General features: G+C 38.7%; 2 protein-coding genes across 2 annotated transcripts; one reads left to right on the forward strand and one right to left on the reverse strand.

Moving 5' to 3' along the window:
• Positions 1–3,430: 3,430 nt before the first annotated feature.
• Positions 3,431–7,929, reverse strand: psmb5 (proteasome 20S subunit beta 5). Its single transcript, XM_058395152.1, has 3 exons — positions 7,698–7,929; positions 6,072–6,378; positions 3,431–4,210 (listed from the first exon to the last, which is right to left on the reverse strand). The coding sequence occupies exons 1-3, from the start codon at positions 7,902–7,904 to the stop codon at positions 3,924–3,926; spliced, it is 801 nt and encodes a 266-aa protein (XP_058251135.1). The 5' UTR covers positions 7,905–7,929; the 3' UTR covers positions 3,431–3,923.
• A 4,338-nt stretch (positions 7,930–12,267) lies between these two features.
• prmt5 (protein arginine methyltransferase 5) lies at positions 12,268–19,910 on the forward strand. Its single transcript, XM_058395917.1, has 16 exons — positions 12,268–12,426; positions 14,104–14,222; positions 14,388–14,473; positions 14,652–14,786; positions 14,876–14,988; positions 15,299–15,348; positions 15,433–15,596; positions 15,681–15,842; positions 15,924–16,001; positions 16,096–16,154; positions 16,705–16,827; positions 16,971–17,146; positions 17,367–17,570; positions 17,680–17,790; positions 19,101–19,165; positions 19,265–19,910. Exons 1-16 carry the CDS (start codon positions 12,329–12,331, stop codon positions 19,415–19,417), a joined length of 1,896 nt encoding a protein of 631 aa, XP_058251900.1. The 5' UTR covers positions 12,268–12,328; the 3' UTR covers positions 19,418–19,910.
• The last annotated feature ends 525 nt before the right edge of the window (positions 19,911–20,435 follow it).

Raw genomic sequence — 20,435 nt, forward strand, 5'->3', positions numbered from 1 at the left:
CAATGAAACCTGATATTATACCTAGCAAACCAAAGTGATAAACCAAGACAGCTAGCTAAATTTAATCACCACCTCATTTTTGTATGACCTTAGCAAACCCTCAAAGCAGTTTGGAAAATTTAGCCATTTTTAATTGAAGAAACAGACCATAAAGGAGTACACATCTTCATCCAGATCTGATTGCTTGCATTGTGTAAAAAATTCTATTCTAAGTGGCTCGCTGCCTTCAAGACCTGCCAGAATCATCATATTAATGCAATTAATGTACGCAACAACAATATCAAAATACAACTCGGAAGCTTGTACATTTCTACACAAGACCCATCATTCCAACTTGGGGGTGTGTCAATAAAGAAACATGGCCTGAAGATGGATTTTTAATGACTTTCTTTTAACAACAATAAGCCTGCAATAATTGGATTAAAAATGTTACTCACCTAATCGTTATGCTGTTGGTGATACAAGAAAATGAAATAAAAATTAAATGTTAACAGAGAAGCCAGAAGGCACAACAACATGAATGCTAATACTTTCTCCTTCTCAGATATGGCTCCAGGTTGTGAAAATTTAATCATAAGAATATCATAATAAACTTAACACTTCATGGGAAGAAAAACTAAACTGTGATTTCAGAAAGTGTGTTTTGTTGTATGTGTATTAAAAAATTAGGTCATAAAAATACTTACTTTTAAAATGTATAAAAATTTATTTAGAAAAAGTACTTAATATTTCAACAAATAAAACAGAAAGATTTTTGCCCTTTCACAGAAACATTGAAGATATTTACACAGGGCCTATATTTTTTTGACCAATAGAGGCCTCTAGTGGACACTTGAGAAATTTTTACTTTAAGCATCAAGGGGTGTGTATATTACACCCATGTTTTAGTAGACTGTAAATGTAATCAGGTATGTGAAATTGTAAACTATTTTGTGAAATTGCATTATATGTGCGGTTCGGGGTATTTCAAATTCTAGAAGGTCAGTCTGGTTATAGAAACACATGACAGTGATCTATTTCAGTAGATCCAAGTTTAATATTTTAGATTTTCCATTCTTAGCAAAAGAAAGACTTGAATAACCTAAAGCAAAGTCTATGCGCCAAAGCAAACCATAACTTTAGTTTAACCAGAACCTTAGAACAAAATTAATCATACTTCAAGGCCAACTCTAAGGTAAGCAATAACTCAATTGGAAGTCCTTACCCTGATCAAACCGTAATCCTACATCAACCCTAGATGAAACTTAACCTTAGCCCAACTCTAACATAGAGACTTGCATAACTACATGAATGTATTTACATACATTTGTTAAGGCTCCACAACACCAGGGCAATGTCTGAAGAGGATGGAGCAAGCCTCTCTTTAGGCTCCCTGTTCAAGAAATCTAAACTGATAAGATCAGATGTTGCACTTCAAGGTTTTAGCGCATGCCTGTGGACCCACCGCATGGAGATGCAAAGGTATTGGCTTTGGTACAGAGTTAAGTGACCAGACTGATAGATCTGTCTATCAAGACCTCCCTTCAGGAGGCAGTCTGTTCTCAAGCAAAGAGAAGGGGTTAAGGTTCCACTTATTAAGACTCCATCCCATTAAGAAATGTGCAGCTTTGCAAAAGATTTGTACATGAACAGAGAGAAACCTAAGCAAAATGGAACTGTAATGTCCAAGAAAAGTTCCAAACTAAAAAAATCAGCTTGAAGAAGGAACCACTTCTTGCCAAAATTTATGTAAGAACACACCACAACGTTTATTTTTACAAACTCTTGGCAGAGTTGAAGAAGACATTTAGCAAGACCCATGCAGAGACTGAAACAAGTCCAAGTACAAATGACAATAAATCAGAGACAAGCTTAAATCAATAAAGAAAATGTATTGGGATTCAGTCTTGTATCAGACCAGAATCCAAGGCCGGACCTGAATCCAACAACCATACCTCCAGTGGAGAGCTAGAAAGCTGGCACAGGGTAAGGTGGCTTGTGTTGGTCTGCTACCCTTCTTGCGAAGGGCAGACCAATTTGTAGTTTTTGTAATTACCATGAATGCTGAAAAAAATATGGTGTGGAAACAGGATACAGATAAAAGGGAACAGCTGAGAATTCTGTCTCTTGCCTAATCAAAGAGGACAGGACAGAACGATCTAAAACCCTTGGCCCAATCTCATACACCAACGCTAATCTTCAGAAACCCTCTAGGTGTACCCTAGACAAACGCAAAACTTTGCCAAAGCATAGTGGGAAGATGGCAAGCTGCCCAAAGGAAAGCATCTGTGAGGGTTAAAAAAAAAAAAATGATTCAGCTGCATTGACAGAAAATCAACAAACATCACTTTATCCCTTTGTTAAAATGCCTTGGCATGAGTGTACACATGTACTCATCCTGCAGAGAGAATCTCAATAATTATGAAAAACCTGGTGAGATTTGTAAACAAAATCTGCACCACATGCCAATCAATTTTAGCAAGGTGGAGCCTCATTTACAAAACTCATGATTGCATGAAGGCTTTGTGACAAATGCTTGTTAAGACTTGTTATGGGTCATAATTCTGTATCTATGGATGTGATATAAATTGGGATATCAAGAGAAGAAACAAAAAGTAGAATTATTCTAATCTAAATTAAGACAATTAGGGTCGCTAATAGCTCTATATATTATAATTCTATCCATATCTATACGAAATTACCCGGTCGCCCACCACTAGTTCATGAAATGTTAACAGATGAGATAATTAAGCAAACCATTTAAACACAGTTCAGGTTCGGATTTGTATTGAACACGCCTGAACGCTGTTCTCACAAACTCAAATTTACCCCAAACCAGCTTCTCCTACTTTCTTGTCGCAGATGTTTCACTTGCACATTAATCCTAGAAAAACTCATTACCATATTCGATTTGCAGCCTTGTTATGAGTGAGCAGTTCTTGCCTCTTCATTTTCTTGAAGCAACGCAGTGGAAAAAAAGAGGCTGCTCATTTACATCTATAGAAATATCTTACAAACTGCCCACCTTAGCTCATATCCTGGTGGATCTGATGGTGTGGACAGCTGGAAAGGTTAAGGAGTTGCCATGGAAAGGCAGTACTGAGGGGGACAATTTAGAATTTAATGAGAGCTTAGAACAAGGTTAAAGCCATTACTGGTGTAGAACACAGGGCCTTTGAGTACTGTGTCCATGTCAGTCCAGCAAGTTAATAAACGGTAATAAATAATAGGTTACAAAACAGGGTATAAATGTTTAATGGGGTCTTTTTTTTTTTTTAAGATGGCATGACTTGAACCAATTAAATACACAGAAGTGAGTCTCAGAGAAAAGTTTAAAAAAAAAAAAAAAAAAAAGGGTACCTTGGACAAACCTAATGACTCTCCACTTCACAAGCAAATGTCTGAGTATTTAAATTAGGGTGTAAATCAAGAAAGAAGTAACCAAGGAACATAGCAAAAACAATCCCAGAGTTTATTATAAGTGTTCTTAACAGTTATGTATGTAGTGAGAAGTAATTAAGCGAACTCGTGCTTTGACAAAGCTGGCTAGCTCGATATGGCCACTAAGATGCAATGTGTAATATTTATCACACCAAACATGAGGAACTGCAGCACAATGACATACGAGCACTGAGCTACTCAACAAACATATTGCGAGAAAAATAAATGAAAATGAGACCGTGGTAAATGTAAATGGGTTACAATACAGTTACAGAGATTCAAGAACTTCAGCATTTCTAGGGTCTAATTAAGCGCCACAATTTCTTCCAGGTTTAACTGATGTGTTACAAGAAAGAAATGAACATATTAACATAGGACCAAATGTTCGACCCCTGGTCCTTCCACTTGCACTCTTAACTGTACTTGTGTTACACTGTTTGAAACCCACAAAACACCATATTATCTTCTGTCACTAACCCACCCCTCCTGACCCGTTCATCTCCCTAGGCCTTCTGACTCTGGTATTGGTGGTGGAGCTCGAGTACGTTATCTTGCGAGACTCTCTCCCAGCCTTCACTGTGTACACGGTAAAGGTTGACTTGACCGCCGCTGTAGGCATCACGGTAGGTGGCTTGGTAGATGGCACGCCGGCCAAGATCGCAGGCCTCCTCGATGGTCAGATCATTCCGATGGCCACTGTCGAGGACTCCGTAGGCATACATCGAACCTGAGCCTACAGCAAACATATCACCGCATACCCGGTTCCCTTCAGAATCCACGTAGTAGAGCCCTGAAAAAAGAAAGATCGCTATGTCAAAGGCACAGCACTGGTGTCGCCTCACAGTTTCTGGGATCCGTCTACGATCCTGACAGCTAAGACACCAGTCTTCCAGAACAAAAATAGGAAATGGAAAAAAAGATAGACCTGGAGCACTTCAACTTTCTCCTCAGACTGAACAAGCCTCGTACAAGCTGCTGACATGGCACAGGCAGACGTATCGTAGCTTGAGATATCGATGCCTCTGGAACACTCAAATTAATTATTGATCCATACCTGAGGCTCAGACCTCACTCAGTGTTATTAAGGAAGAGGAATTACTTCAATATGGCATAAGTAGGGGTTTCATAACTGACCCAATTCTCTACTTCACAGGGTCAGCAGTAAAGGTTATAGGACACCAATAGGATGCATGGCACTGCGTGTTCTCCATGGTGAGACATGTACAACCAGCACAGATCGCTAATGGTGACTAGTACCCATCTGTGCTTAGCCAGAGCCAAGCTGCAGATGGGGCATTAATGAGTATGAGTCCGTCACGCGGTCAAAACATGGACAGCAGATGCATGTTGGCAGAAGTCAGCCCACCTGCTTAGAGGAACTTTTAACAAACGTCAGGCAATCGCTGACTATTTAAGGATTGTCTATTACCGGAAGATTCTTTAAACGGTTTAGCTCAGAAAGGCTTTCAACTGGCAAATTGCACCTTCTGTATGCATCGTTAGCTCAGCACGCTAATCGTTACAGCCCCCTGACTTCTTGGGGTAATTTGCCAGACTGGGAAAAAAAAAAAAATAATAATAATAAAATGGATAGGCTTTTCATTGCAGAGATGCATGAGGACCCATCAGGAGAGCTGTGCAAGAGCACTTCAGGATACAGTCACAGATAATACCATACCATCTCCACAGCTCTCAAACACTTGAAATCATTTCCCAACAAAAGGAGCCTGCCATCATTCCTTTCTACAGAACGGCTGTGTGCTCGTATACAGGGAATGAGGTCGGGGAGGCAAAGTGACGCAACCAGCCAACAATAAGCTCTGTGACTGCATGCCGAGGAAGTGGGGTGATGCGAACGGCGTAGAAAAAGCACCTGAATATGTGGCACTTTGTAAAAGTAAACAGAAGTGAACAGCGTACCATGAAGTTTCTGCGAGCCTCAGCCTTTTTCAATCATCCAGGTGTCAAGCACCTAGTGGTCGAGCTTTTTCTGACTTTCAGAGCAGATGCTTTACTATTCAAAACTTTACATAGATGATCCTTAACTTCATTACCAACACAACTCTGTCATATTTGGATTCATTTGAACTAAATGACAGGAATAAGTGTAGCAGACATGAACAGTGCTGTTACTAACATTTCTTGTAACATTTACAAGACATAAATGTTTTGTAAATCAAATCAATCACATTTTGTTTAAAAGAACTGCTACTGATGCTTTTACACAATCATTATTCCCAGTTGACAGAAAAAAAGCACAGTTTCAGTAGACACCATTCACTATGGGCTCTGCATAAACCATATTGATCCAGCCAATTGGATTATACACATGACCCAATTGTCCTTTTAGAGCACCAGAGTCAGCCATAATGCAACATGATGGTCACAGCCATATTGATTTCAATTAACGCAGGGCCTCGTTAAACATGTCGACTGTCCGATTGTCCTCTCTCTGTGATTGACCCTTATTGCCCCTGAATCTCTGAGAAACAAAAATTGTTTCTGAGGCATTTTATCTGATGTTTTAAATTGCATATTTTTGCAGAATTATAAATAATCATGAATCAATCATAAATCATTAGATGAAAAACTATAGTTTTCCATGTGAATCTGTCATGACTCATCCAAAAACCAAGCAGTATCATAATTACCTGGCCCCCTCTTGTCCCAGCCACAGACCATGGTGCCCATGCTCAGGCCCATTCCTTTGTACTGGTACACCATGTTAGCCAACAGCTTGGAGGCGGCAGCTACTGAAATACGCTCCTTGTTGCGCAGCTCGTAGATGCGGCACTGCCTTGCCAAAAGGCGCTCCCAGAAACTGCAGTCGGCGGCTCCACCCGCCATGGTGCCCAGCAGGTAGGGGTTGATCTCGATGACCTTCTTCACTGTCTGAGATGCAATGTACGAACCAGCTGTCGCTCGGGAGTCCACCGCTACGATGACGCCATGCTGAAACTGAGGAAGAAAAAGCAAAGAGCAGGTACTTTACAAATGAAAACATGCATCATATCCCACCAAGACTTGACAAATAAATAAATAAATATAATGCAACACCTTTCATTAGGACTCAGTGTATTAACAAATGCACTTCACGCTTTTGACCACTAGATGTCACTAACGTACAAACGTCAAACGCACTCTAACTGTTTAGGAAAACTTTCGGCCATCTGCGTGTGTGTCAAAAAGAAAAAAAACCCTCACTATACATTCAAAAATATTTATTATTTTAGTAAGCACTCAAGAAAGACCTGTAACTGGACAGTAATTGGAAAACCGTTCCAATAACGTTTTAAAACAGTTCGTAAGTCAGACTTTAACAAACATCCCGTGTTTGTAGCTGTTGTGCAAGAGGAAACTGTCAAACTACAATAAGAAAAAGAAAATGAGACTAAAATACACACAAGTAAACAAATTAAATTCCTTGGAGCTCTCTGTATCGCTACACTGAATGCAGAAGTATGAAACAGGTTGAAACAGATTCAACTGATTCATTCAAAAGAATCGATTCTAACAAACGAGTCAAGATTCAGTAATTAAGATATTCCGTTACACGGAATGTTAGATATTTAATAATTTAATGAGGAAATCGAGGGGGAAACAATTTTGAAAAGATAAACATTACATAAACGATTTATGTTGTGCGTTACTACTACTACTACTACTATTATTACTATTATTATTCTTAATTATTAAGACCAAGTCTCATTTATACAGCAACAGAAAGGATTTATTAAATAATCAGCTAGAAACATTCCCTGTAAAGGCAGTATTTCAAAGTTACATTTAGAAGCAAGAGCGTAATTTGGAATCCCAAAATGTCTCCCGGCTAAACCAAAGTGCACTAGATAGGGCGCAAGCACGCTATACTTCACACGGCGCGAAGTGCACAGATGAAGGGAACACGAAGCCGTTTAGGATTTAAGCTTAATATAGCGGCAGAGAGCATGAATAAGAGAAACGGTAAGCTGACGACATGGAGGAAGCATTCAATCATTATCATTATACGCAAATAAAATATATAAAGCGATCAAATGTAATGTTAGAGGCGAGAAAAGTGGTTTGAAGTATTTATCAATTTATTATTCTCTGCCGGCTATTTAGCTAGCTACACCAAGTGCCACTACATAATGTGCTAGCGAGACAGGGTTAGCTACATCTTGCCTTGTTTGCAACAATGATTTAAACACTATACGCTTTATAAATATCTTTTCTTTTTTTTTCCAATGACGGACAGCTACTAGAAATACCAAGCTAGCACAGAGACTATAACTCACTTTGAAGGCTAAGGTGGTTGTCCCGTGAAGAAACTCAATTTTTCTCTCAATTCCATCTTCTTCTCCTTCAAAGGACTTCACGGAGAAATTCAGACGGTCGCCTGAAGGTTCACCGAAACCGAGATCAGTGTCGTTGAATCCACAGCCGAATGAAAAAGGCTGTTCAAAATCCGCACACTCACTCTTCAACACATTAGCCAGCGCCATCTTTACAAATATCAACTCTCCCTTGTTTTCCGCCGGAGCGTATAATGCTCTCACAATGGCGCAAATTTGCTTGTAGCGCCATCTACCGTTAGGGAGTGCAAGCAGCTCGTTAGTATGTCGCGCAGCACATTGAACGCCCAAAATACAAAGACTTCTAACTTTAAAAAACAAAAAACAACAGCCCCATGAAAACTAAAACTCCATCCTGAAACACATGAAACATATTCCTACTCAAATATTTCTACTGTCTTTAGTGAATCAGATGCTAGTTAGTGCAAAATTTCCGCTAGTCCTGTGAGAAATTAGCGTGTGCCATGCTATTGTGACATCACTAGCCTAGTTTAACGTTTAATCGAAGAAAAATATCAGTGGTTTCAGACATATTGGATTAAAAACCCCGTCTGAATGTTCTGTGACATTGGTCAACACTTTAAAAGGAAATCCAGTGTAGGCGTAGCAGAGATAGCAAAATTGCGGACTATAAGTTCCAGAGAACAAGGATGATGTTGAAACTTTGGAATCTGCTCTTCATATGTCAAGATGAGAAGATAAAATTCTGCAGTTGAAAGTTGCAAAACTTGTCTGAAAAACCCGCTATGTAAACCTCTAAAACTCTTTTCTCAGCAACCGTCCAGCTTATTGAACTGTGTTCACTGCTATAGAGTTAACAAGCTAATATGCCTGTAAAGTGCTTGATCTAAAGAAAATACTAGTACAGTAATACCTTGACTTACGAGTTTAATTGGTTCTGTGTCCGAGCTCGTAACTCAATTTGCTCGTATATCAAATCAAATTTCCGCATTAAAATGAATTGCAATGCTATTAATCCGTTCCAGACCCCCAAAAACCACACCAATTTTTTTTGTTACGTGTTTTTTAAATAAGAAAAATGTACTTTATAAATAACAAATAATGTATAAAACAATAATAATACATAATAAAAGAGAATGTAAAGAAATAAACTGGTTTTATTAAGTGTACTTACGTTGAAGATCAGACGAAGATGCTAGCGGAGGTGGGAGGAGATTGGTGGAGGAGGGTGGCGGAGTTTTTCATTTCGTACTCTATCGCTTAACTTAACTTACTCGCTACACACTTAATGCTACAATTAATTGCTAAATTTAACTTAAACACTATGCTACACTTTATCGCTAAACATAATTGCTACTTTTTTATTTATTTTTTTTCACTTCAGTTAATCATCTTCTTCTCTGACTTTTGCCTTTTTCGCCACACTTTCCTCGCTTTCACTTGCAGGGCGTTTCAATAAAAACCTGTCCAGGGAGGTTTGTTTCTTCCTCCCTTTCAAAATGTTTGAAAAATGAGTGATGAAGTGTCGTTACACAGCGCCAACGCACGACCTGGAGAGATAACCACGTGAACTGACCGCTCGCTGGGTGACCGAGTGGCGGGTGGCATAAGCTCGCTCGCTCGTAACTCAGATCTCGGCTCGTATCTTAAAGCAAAAAATCAACCGAGCGACGGCTCGTATCTCGGAAAACTTGTAAGTTGAGTCACTTGTAAGTCAAGGTTTCACTGTATATATATATATATATATATATATATATATATATATATATATATATATAGATATATAGATATATAGATATATATATATAGTATTTTATACTATTATACTAGTATATACTAGCATACTAATAACATAACTCATTTAAATGTAACTAAGCGCTACTTGATGAACCTTTAATGTGAGTTTTAGGACAGTTTCCCTGCTCTTTCTGGTTGAAGGGATGTGCTCTTTGGTAAAAAAAAAAATCCTGATTTATAATTTTATTCGAACACAGACACCACTATCGACAGGTAGTTGAACAGCGTTAATGTTTGAAACTGTTAACCAAATTGAACCTATACTGACATGCCAAGGACAGAGGTTTAAATAAAAAAATAAAAAAAAATAAGTTAGCTTACTACTCGTTTCATAATAAAATAAATCTTGGAGGTCACTGATTATCATGTTGTCAAGTGTGAAGTCGTTTGGGATCGAGTCCACCTCCTTCTTCTTGTTTATATTCATTCTTATCTTTAAACTGCTTGCCCTGTCCAGGTCTACAGCTTCATTCACTCTCATCCTTCACCTTCTGCCACTATACAGAACAGAATAGGCATAAAGATACCAGGGACTACTGAAATCAACTCTTCTCTTAATAAACAAGGTATCACTCTGGGCTCAAACTGACTGTTGTAAAGTAAAGCTTTCAACTCCACACATGGTATTGATTTGAGATTTGTAGTGTTAGAATCCAATTAGATTCCCTGGAGACATTAGCAAAGAGTCAGGCATACTTGAATGCATCCACTCTTTCCTTTTCATATTGCTTGCATATGCAGTGTATGGATTCCATCTTTGCCAGTGTATGTTCTCCAAGTGCATCACTTCCTACTAAAGGTCTGCTCTCACATGCATGGCCCAGAGTGTGTTGTCAGCCAAGTGTGTAGAGTGGACAGGCGTTTTTTATTATCTTTTGAATAAATGTTTGCCAGTTGCACCACTCCACCATCATGGAACACAAACTGAAATGTGGTGGCACCATGGGCCTATTGGATAGGACATTTGGTGGAAGGTTCACATTTCTTAATTCGTCCACCTCATTTGCTTATCTTGCTTCTTTGTTCCTCTGTCTGACAAAGAGAAGAAAGGATGCAAGAAAAAGAAAACCATTTTCATACAGGAAGCACCTGTGTGTCATTGATACGAAAGCCTCTTCTTCACTCCTTCCTTGATTGTTCTAAGAAAGGTGGATATCCGTTGATATAAATAGGCTGAAAGACATAGATTCGAGGAATCAACCAGGCATCAGTAGGAGTTTTTGGGCTGCACCCAGTGTTGGAGAGAAAAGAGAAGATCTGATGTTGAGAATGGGAAGAGGAATTCCTTCATCTCTCTCAAATGGCACCAAAGTTGGTTTTCTCTTAGGTCCTATATATGTCCTTAGGAAATTGAGTTCTCCTTTCATCTTGAAAAATGAGTGCTTTCTTCCTTTCGATATCCTTTTGTTGTGGCTCAACAAAATAAAACTCTCCTCAGTAATCCAACCAGTGCCAAAATCAATACAGATAAAACAATCAGAAAGTAAATCTTCTTGTATTTATATACTTAAGAGAAGAGAACACACCTCCTTACCCAGACACCTATTAAATAATCATCATCATCTCTCTCTCTCTCTCTCTCTCTCTCTCTCTCTCTCTCTCCCCACTCACACACACTCAAAAATATGCCTACACTGTGACATTTGATATTGTGCTTGGTAGCATCTGCTGCGCCTCAGAGAAGCGACTCTTAATAGAACAAAATGCTGAGTGTGAATTTTACTGTAAAACTACTTTATCAGTCTCTCGCACACATCTACCCTCAAAAAATTCAGTGTATAATATATGTGTCATCATTAAATCATTATGATATGAAACAGCCACATTTTGCTCTATAGTTTTCTAGCAACTTCCTCAAATCTCTGACTTGATTTTCTTGATACCAAGCAGCTGAATTCTAGTGCTTAGGGAAATTACCGTTTGACCAAGTAAAATATAATGTGTTGGGGTTTAAAATGTGTGTGTGTGTGTGTGTGTGAGAGAGAGAGAGAGAGAGAAAAGAACATAACAAGTAAACAGTTTTATTCACATTCAAGGCTTTTTTTTGGACAATCGTCAGAAAGCAGCTTTACTGACATCTGTATATAGATATATTTTGGATCCCAAAGGAGCAAGTTAAAGGTGATAATGGCAAGGAAATGACATCAGGTTATTTATCTTTGAATACGTACTTAACTATGTACTCAGCTCGGCTCTCTGAGGCCTAACACTATCTGGGTTTAAGGTTTAGTGCCGAAGCTGTATTACAAATTGCACATATGGGCATAAAGCTTTGAATCTTCAGAGTCTGTCGAGTCCTCTGTGCTTTGAGGTTCATGTATCATGGCTGAAATGGCTGTGCTCTGACCGCAGCTTCCTAACAAGCTGGGATATGCAAAGAAACAAATTTGAGCATAATGTAAAATATATGTGAAAGGCTTCATTAAAAGAAAGTAAACAATGACTGAATAAATGACGTAATTAATATTATTGAAAATTGAATGAATTAATAAAGTAAGTAACAATTAATCAAGGATTGAAACACATGTACAAGTTTTTCAGTCGCGAATGCATGTACAGTGATTCATTACTGTACACAAAATTTGCATTTCTTCTGACAGTATGTCCCTGTCTAGTCTGGTGCACAGTTACGGTGTCGTTTAAATCTCGCGGGATTTCGCCGGAAGAAACTACACTGCCGGCCGTCGCCATTTTGGATCTAAAAACAATTGGCTGTCAACAGTTATTTTCACTTTATTTGAGCCAACATGGCGACCATTTCTCTATAGCGGTGGAAGTGACTTTTCGTTTTTCCCTCCCATCTCCGCTGTAAAACGATGGCGTCCGCCAGCACAGGGAGCAGGGTCTCTTGCGGGAGAGATTTAAGTTGTGTTCCCGAGGTGGCGGACACTCTCGCCGCGGTCGCAAAACTGGGGTAAGCCGTGAAAAAAGATCGGGGCAATTGCTGAGCCGAGAGACAGCGGTTTAGGATGGATTTTACAGTGAAGTTCGGCTGTTTTGGTGACTGCACGTGATGCTCATAGACTCTGTGCCTACGTCTAAAAACCTCACGCTGCAATGCTAAGCGGCTTAACAAAAGACAAAACACTCGTGTACACAAGTGTTTTCGCACACTATATAGTATTGTGGTGCGGATTTGGGCGTTGTTTGACTCTTAAATAGCTATTAATAAAATGATTAGTCTATTTATTTATTTATTGCTGCTAACAAACCGGTTTTGTAGGTTAGCTAATGCACTTGTTAGCTAAAAAGGGTATAATTATCAACGGAGCTGATTCGTATTTGTCATGCTGAAGAACAGTCATGGCCGGTGTTGTGTTTAAGTCTCCAAAGTTCATTGAAAATGTGATTTAAAAACCTTTATTTTAAAATAAGTCAGCAAAATGGATATTGAATATGCTCCAGCCTCCACGAGGGTTGCTCATTGGCGCATGTGGGTCGCATGTTATGAGGAGAAAGTCATTATTAAAGTATCTGTTCAAGCGAATTTTAGCTGTCATAAGGAATCCATGAAGGCTTTTGCACATGTAAAAGTTTAATGCTTAGCTTGCCGGTAGCTTGAACTTTCATTTCAGGGGAAATATATTGCTCTGGAAGGCGCCAGATGACGCCATTAATCGCTGGATGCCGCCAGATGACGCCATCGATTAATTTGCATATTCATTGCGTTTTTATGATTAATTTAGTATCAGAAGTTATGTAAAGAGTTTCTAAAAATAGACTTGAATGAAGTTTATGTTAAAAAAAAAAACCCAAAATATTTATTATAAATATTATAAAATATTTATTATAAACTTATTATAAATTAATAATGGAAAGGAATTGGCTTTGTTTACATCCCCACAAACCAAGTATTTACATATCAATTTGTTTTACGTTTATGTATTTATTATATTTATTACTTAGACTTTTATTTCTATCAGGAATTCAGATAAATGAAGCAGAAGTTTACTAATGTTGCTAATGAGAAAACACACTTGAAAAATACATTATGACGTGTATAAGTATGATAGTTTCATGCTATATAGGTTGGTGTCCACAAATAACTAAAAAAATAAATAAATACAGAATTTAAACTATAAAAGTAATAAAATAATAATTTGAATAAATTCTAAAAGCTTTTCAAATTATGACAATTTCTGTGATTTATCAGAACAGTGTGGTATATAATTTGTCATGCTACGCATGTGTTATTGCATGTCGATTGGTTGTTGAGACCATATGGGAGCTGTGATTGGTTGTATGGTGATTGGTCATTAGAAACAGTGGGGATCTGTCATTGGTTGTGTGGTGATTGGTCATTAGAAACAGTGGGGATCTGTGATTGGTTGTATGGTGATTGGGCGATGGGTACGATGGTGATCTGTGATTAGTCATGGGGGACATCGCTGATCAGTGAATGGTTGTTGGGATGTTTACGCACAACTCAGCACTTTACCCATCAAGTGCAGGGCGATCACTAATATAGCTCAGAGACTACCTATCTGTTTATCTTTCCAGGGATCATCCGTAATTAGGGTGCTGCTTTTATTTATTTTAAGTTTTTGAAAGCTTTGTTTCTCCTAATAAAATAACGGCCTGTTCTCTTCAGCTTTGACTTCCTGTGCATGCCCCTCTTCCATCCTCGTTTCCGGAGAGAGTATGAACTGGACCCTGCCAAGGCCAGACCCGGAGCTCAAACCCGCTCTGACCTGCTGCTGTGTGGACGCGGTAAGAAGTCACTTGTTTTCTGTTGTACATTTTTGCAAATATGGGGAAAATTAGCACTGCTCTTAAACTGTGTGTGAGTGCTCAAAATATTAGTCATATTTGTTGTTGTTGTTATTATTATTATTATTATTATTATTATTATTACACTGTTTGTTTATAAACCAGACTGGAACACACTTATCGTGGGGAAGCTCTCACCATGGATAGATGCCGACTCCGAACTGACCACAGAGCGCAGGAACTCCGAGGCAGTAAGTTAGTACTTGTTTAGCCCTGGTTTTTGAACAACAAACTAATCTAAGAGATTTAGATTAGAAGGCAGTTGAAAACTGTAAATATACTTTCTAATGATGGCTATAATGACTATAAGAACTAGCATGGCTTGAATATCCTCACAGTGTCTTCACAGTGAATTCTTTGTCCTTGCAGGCACTAGTACAGGAGTTGAATTTCTGTGCCTACCTGGGGTTACCCGCCTTCATGATTCCTCTGAAGGGCGCACAGTGTGCCAACTTGGCCCGAGTCCTGCTAAACCACTTGCATACCGGACACCATTCTTCCATGGTGAGCATGCACTTGTAAAATTCCAGCTAGTAATTAGATACCCATTCGTGTTGCTTGGATCCTCAAAGTTGCTTTTCCTGGGGTTTCAGTTCTGGATCCGAGTACCCCTGTTAGCACCCGAGGACTCTCGAGAAGACCTCATTGCAAATGAGCCAAGTAAACAAACCGATGCTGTTGACAATGAAGAAAAAACCTGGGGCTGGTGAGAAAACTTTGTGGTAGCATTGTGAATAGAGACGAACAGCTCTGTTGTATTGGGTTTGTTACCCGTTTATTTCATAAATATTTAAAATGATTATTTTTCAGTTCTAACATTTGTACAGTAGGACTATTAGTAACTTTAAATATTATTTTCAGTCTTTTTTTTTTTCTGATGTCAGACAGAGGTTTACATTAAAATTATATGTTCAATATTTAATTTATTATATACCATTGTTTTAAAATCTGATATTCAGGTTAGAACAGGACGAGTGTGAATATTACTTTTTCTGTCTTTGCTTTGATTCTCTCAGGTGGCATTCGTTCAGAACACTTTGTGACTACAACAAAAGGATTTGCCTTGGTGAGTGACACATTTTATTTCAGAGAGGTTTTAAGGTTTTTTTTACTATCACACCCTAATGCTATCCTTTGCATCTGTCTGAAGCCATTGAGATTGGTGCGGACATTCCCTCGGACCCCGTGATTGACAAGTGGCTTGGGGAGCCCATCAAAGCTGCCATTCTTCCCACCAGCATATTTCTGACCAATAAGAAAGGATTTCCGGTTCTCTCAAAAGCCCATCAGCGGATCATATTCCGCCTTTTCAAGGTAAGTGCCATTTCCTGTTGATGCGCTTTTGATATATTTTTTTAATTTTCCCTGTAAACTTAAGCTTGTTCTCGTCCACTCCAGCTCGAGTCTCAGTTTATATTTACTGGGACGAGTCGCCACAGCGACAAGGACTTCCGCACCTATCTGCAGTACCTAGAATACCTCAACCAGAACCGGCCAGCACCCAACGCTTATGAGCTTTTTGCCAAGGGATATGAGGACTACCTGCAGTCGCCATTACAGGTGTGTACATGTATACACAAACAAACAGGATTTTAGAGCTGGTTAAGCGTCACATTTATCTTACAAATGCGTTCTTTTTAGCCTCTGATGGATAATCTGGAGTCCCAGACGTATGAGGTTTTTGAAAAAGATCCCATTAAGTATTCACAATACCAGCAGGTGAGCAGAGAACACAGTAGATCAGTTTTTTCATTTGTGTGTTGTATTTGCAAACCTTGTGGCACTAGTGTGGTTAATTTATCCACTTCCTCAGGCGGTGTATAAATGTCTGCTAGACAGAGTTCCAGAAGAGCAAAAAGAAACCAACGTACAGTAAGTATTAAACTTTTTTTTTTCCCCCTACCAGATATTTCTTAGGATCATAACAATACACTAAATTCAGATTTGATGCAAAAGTGTATGTTTTCGATGCAGCAACAAGAAGCATTGTCTGAATGTGTGTGTCCCAGGCTTCTATTTTCAACTGAAACAAAAGGTACAAATCTGTTAAAAGGCTGTAATCACTGTGCCATATCAATTTGGGGACACACCTGCCCAAGTGGGATCACAAATTAATACCTTGCATCCAGCTTGCATCCATCTGGTCAATTGCACACTTCTTTAGGTTTGGAACTCGGGGCACACACATGCTGCTGTTTGTCATTACTGTTAATTATCATCTCATCTATATATGTGATCGCATATGAATTTGAGTAACCCAAACAGTGTTGAAAAATGCTTTCTTGCTCTCTTTTTTTTGTGTGTGTTTGGGATATTGGAGTCCAGGAAATTTGCCAGTGCCCAATGTTTTAATCCAATGTACAAAGAAAAAATCTATTTTTTTTTAAAATCTATTTATTTATTACGTATTCTGTTTTCCTAGGGTGCTGATGGTGCTGGGTGCTGGCCGTGGCCCACTGGTGAATGCCTCACTTCGTGCAGCCAAGCAGGCAGACAGAAAGCTGCGTGTGTATGCTGTTGAAAAGAACCCTAATGCTGTTGTCACGTATGTACTTACACATTTGTCTTATTAATAGGCATATCGTGACATTTTATTACATTCACATTGGATCGTAAGGTGGTACAATGAAAGCAGTGATTTTTTTTTTTTTTTTTTTTTGGTTTGTTTGCTTGTTTGTTTATCTGCAGACTGGAGAACTGGAAGTTCGAAGAATGGGGAGATCAGGTTACTGTTATATCATGTGACATGCGGGAGTGGACAGCTCCAGAGAAAGCTGACATCATTGTCAGTGAGCTTTTAGGATCTTTTGGTGACAATGAGCTTTCACCTGAGTGCCTTGATGGAGCACAGCACTTTCTCAAAGGTACGTTGGACCCCTTTCAAAATCAGGAGTTGCATGTGAGTCTTTCTTTTACAAATACCTATCTTTTTCTTTCTTTCCCAGGCATATTTCTTACTTCACTGGTGCTCCTCCCTTTTGTGTCCAACTTTAACTCTGCCATACTCTTTGAGATAATGTTGTAGTGTTAATAGTGTTTCAGTTCTCCAGGTTTCTTACATTTTATCTTTTGTTTGTTTTGCAGAAGATGGAGTGAGTATTCCTTGCTCATACACCTCGTTTTTGGCACCCCTGTCCTCTTCGAAGCTGTATAATGAAGTGCGAAGCTGTCGGGAGCGGGACAAGGACCCAGAGTGCCATTTTGAGACCCCGTATGTAGTGAGGCTCCACAACTTCCACCAGCTTTCTGAACCCAAACCCTGCTTTACCTTTGTACACCCGACCACAGGTAAGAAGGGCCCAGTTGTGCAGGTATACATCAAAGGCTTCTCATCTACAGATAATTGTTTTTGCTGTGCAGAAGTCCTCTAACAACAGTTGCTTTGTTTTCCTCTCAGATATGAACAACAACAGATACCAGTGTCTGCGTTTCACTGTGTCCTGTAACTCTGTCCTTCATGGTTTTGCTGGATATTTTGAGACCACGCTGTATAAAGACGTTATGCTTAGTAAGTATTACTTTTTGGTTACTTACACTACAGGTACATGCTCCACACAGACAAAACATCCCTGTTCATCTGCTCGATTTATGTACATTTTGTATATATAGCATATTTCATTTATATTTATTTCTTTTGGGCAATCTCAAGCCATCTCTACCCCAGGAATTTCCTGCTCTGTTACTGTTTAAAACTCTTGCATCTCTCAAATAATAAAGTACTAATTTAGTAGACAGATACGATGTGTTTTTAAAATTCAAACTAATAGAATATTGTTACTAATAGTACATAGGTTTGAGACATGTTAGATTGTTTATTCATTTGGGGACATGATGCTCCCACTATTTATGGCTGTGCTGTACCACACAGATGGGTATATTTCTGAGGATATACACAAGCAATGTGACAGTGGCCACAGGATATCTAACACACACACAGTTAATGGTGCATGTAAATTAGGGTTGCAGCTATCGATTATATTAGAAATCGAATATTCTACCAATTATTCCATTGATTAATCGGATACGTTTTCTTTATTAAAGAGGAATACTAAATATGTAAGAGAAAATAAGGCAGTAGGGACATCATAACTAGCCACCATACTGATTTACGGTCTTAAATAATCACTACATGTAGCCACAATCTGCATACATTTATAGTGGCCTTAATTTCGACTAGCAATCATATTGATTTAAGCTAAGCTTAAAGCGGGGATTGTGTGTGAATGAGATATTAACACAGTGAAGTTAGTTTGATATTTTGATATTCGGACATTAGACAGACATTCGGAAGTGGTATTTTAGCGACCGTCGACAGATTTCTGTACGACTGAAATGTGGTATTTGTTACCTGGCTACGTGCCCCAGTTATTCTAATTTCTTCTTAAATATACATATACCATGTGACCCAAAACTAGTACCAAAATAATCTAATTGAAAACCCCCACGAGGTACACCTCTTGTTATCCCAAAATATGTTTTCACTGATTTTTATTTGTCGACAGTCCCTAAAATACCGCTTCCGAATGTCCAAATATCAAACTAACTTCACCATGTTGTGTTACAGTAATCACACTGTACAGAGTTTTATGTCTGTTTTAGTTTGAAATGATCCCAAACTTTGAAAGTTTTCTTTGGTCTGAATCTTCTCTGTGTAGTTACAGTAAATGGACTAAATGAAGCTTTAAGGCAACTAGTTTGCCTCAATGATTTTTTGTATTCGAGTTACTCGAGTAATCATTTCACCCCTAATGTAAATCAACCTTTCGTGGGAACACTGCTGTGGTGCGGATGATGGAAAAACTTTGTTTTCCATTTTAGGTATTAGACCAGAGACCCACTCTCCAGGAATGTTCTCCTGGTTCCCAATCCTCTTTCCTCTCAAAGTAAGCACTTCTGGCTTGTTTTTATCTAGTTAATGATCTAGATTGAAAAAAAGCTAATTGTTTTGCTTTTTTGGCTTCTCTGCCTCTCCCCTTTCATAGCAACCCATTCCCCTGTCTGGCGGCGATGATGTGAGCGTGAAGTTCTGGAGGTGTAACAATGGGAAGAAGGTGTGGTACGAGTGGGCTGTCACCGATCCTATCTGCTCAGCCATTCACAACCCCGCAGGACGGTCTTACACTATTGGCTTGTAGAGGGAGATGCATACTATGTTATTTTGGTCTCAAGTAAAAAAAAAAAACGTACTGTGCAGCACTTGATAGTTTTGGTCAGTTTTGAGCATGACATTCTTTTGTATTCGGTTACAGTTTTGGTAACATTTGAGTATCTGGGCTTAAAGTCACTACATCCACTTAAAATTTTCTAATCATGGTTCTGTGCACTGAACTGCCAAGTTCGTAGGTCATCCAAACAGTCCCAAAGCTATAGAATTATACTGAATTTTTTATTCTCATAACTCCCCTTTTCGTACTGTTTTATGTTCTTCCCGATGACACTTGTCAAATGACATGAATAAAAAAAAAAACATCTGAAGGTTTTTCTTTTCTTGAAGCTTTATAAAGAAAAATCTACTTCAACACAACCTGTTCGCATTAGTAACTTTCACACACTTGAAATTGCGTAGATGCAAGACGTACCTTTCATTGTTCCTAGGAAAAAGTGTTTTCAATAAATGCCAAACTTGTATCTTTTTTGATGTTTTGAATAAGTGTGTTGTGAAATTTCTGTAAAGACAAGAGATATATAGACTGTCTGGCCAAATGTTTGTGGACACCTGACCATCCCACCCATATGTGCTTGTTGAGAGAGATAGTACTATTATGCTGCTATGGTACTTTTATCAACAGCTTTAGTCATTCACTTAAACTGTCCCTGGTGGTCCAGTGGTGGGATCTTGTGCTCTGACCACCACAGCCAGGGTTTGATTCACAGGCAAACTGACTGTTAGTGTAGGTTCCAAGCCTGGTTAAAATTGAGAAGGGTTGCATCAGAAAGAGTATCTGGTCTATAAGCCAAATCACAGTAGAACCCCGAACAGGCAGCAACAACTGTAATTTGCTTTCAAAGTGTCCTCTATACAATGCAACATTTCTCAACTACAGAGGATTAATAATAGCCCGTGGTATTATTATAGTCCAATATATTGTAAAACAAATCTGCCAGAGTCTGTTAAACATGGCAAGAATTTGTGACATCCTTGAATATGTACTG

Source organism: Hemibagrus wyckioides, linkage group LG07, assembly GCF_019097595.1.
Source record: "Hemibagrus wyckioides isolate EC202008001 linkage group LG07, SWU_Hwy_1.0, whole genome shotgun sequence".
NCBI lineage: Eukaryota > Metazoa > Chordata > Actinopteri > Siluriformes > Bagridae > Hemibagrus > Hemibagrus wyckioides.

Coding starts and splice junctions, on each gene's coding strand:
- psmb5 (XM_058395152.1), bottom strand. CDS start 7,904: ATGGCGCTGGCTAATGTGTTGAAGAGTGAGTGTGCGGATTTTGAACAG. Junction 6,379..7,697: donor CAACCACCTTAGCCTTCAAA/GTGAGTTATAGT, acceptor TTTCTTCCTCAG/TTTCAGCATGGCGTCATCGT. Junction 4,211..6,071: donor CTGGGACAAGAGGGGGCCAG/GTAATTATGATA, acceptor TTCTTTTTTCAG/GGCTCTACTACGTGGATTCT.
- prmt5 (XM_058395917.1), top strand. CDS start 12,329: ATGGCGTCCGCCAGCACAGGGAGCAGGGTCTCTTGCGGGAGAGATTTA. Junction 15,349..15,432: donor CAACAAAAGGATTTGCCTTG/GTGAGTGACACA, acceptor ATCTGTCTGAAG/CCATTGAGATTGGTGCGGAC. Junction 15,843..15,923: donor ACCTGCAGTCGCCATTACAG/GTGTGTACATGT, acceptor CGTTCTTTTTAG/CCTCTGATGGATAATCTGGA.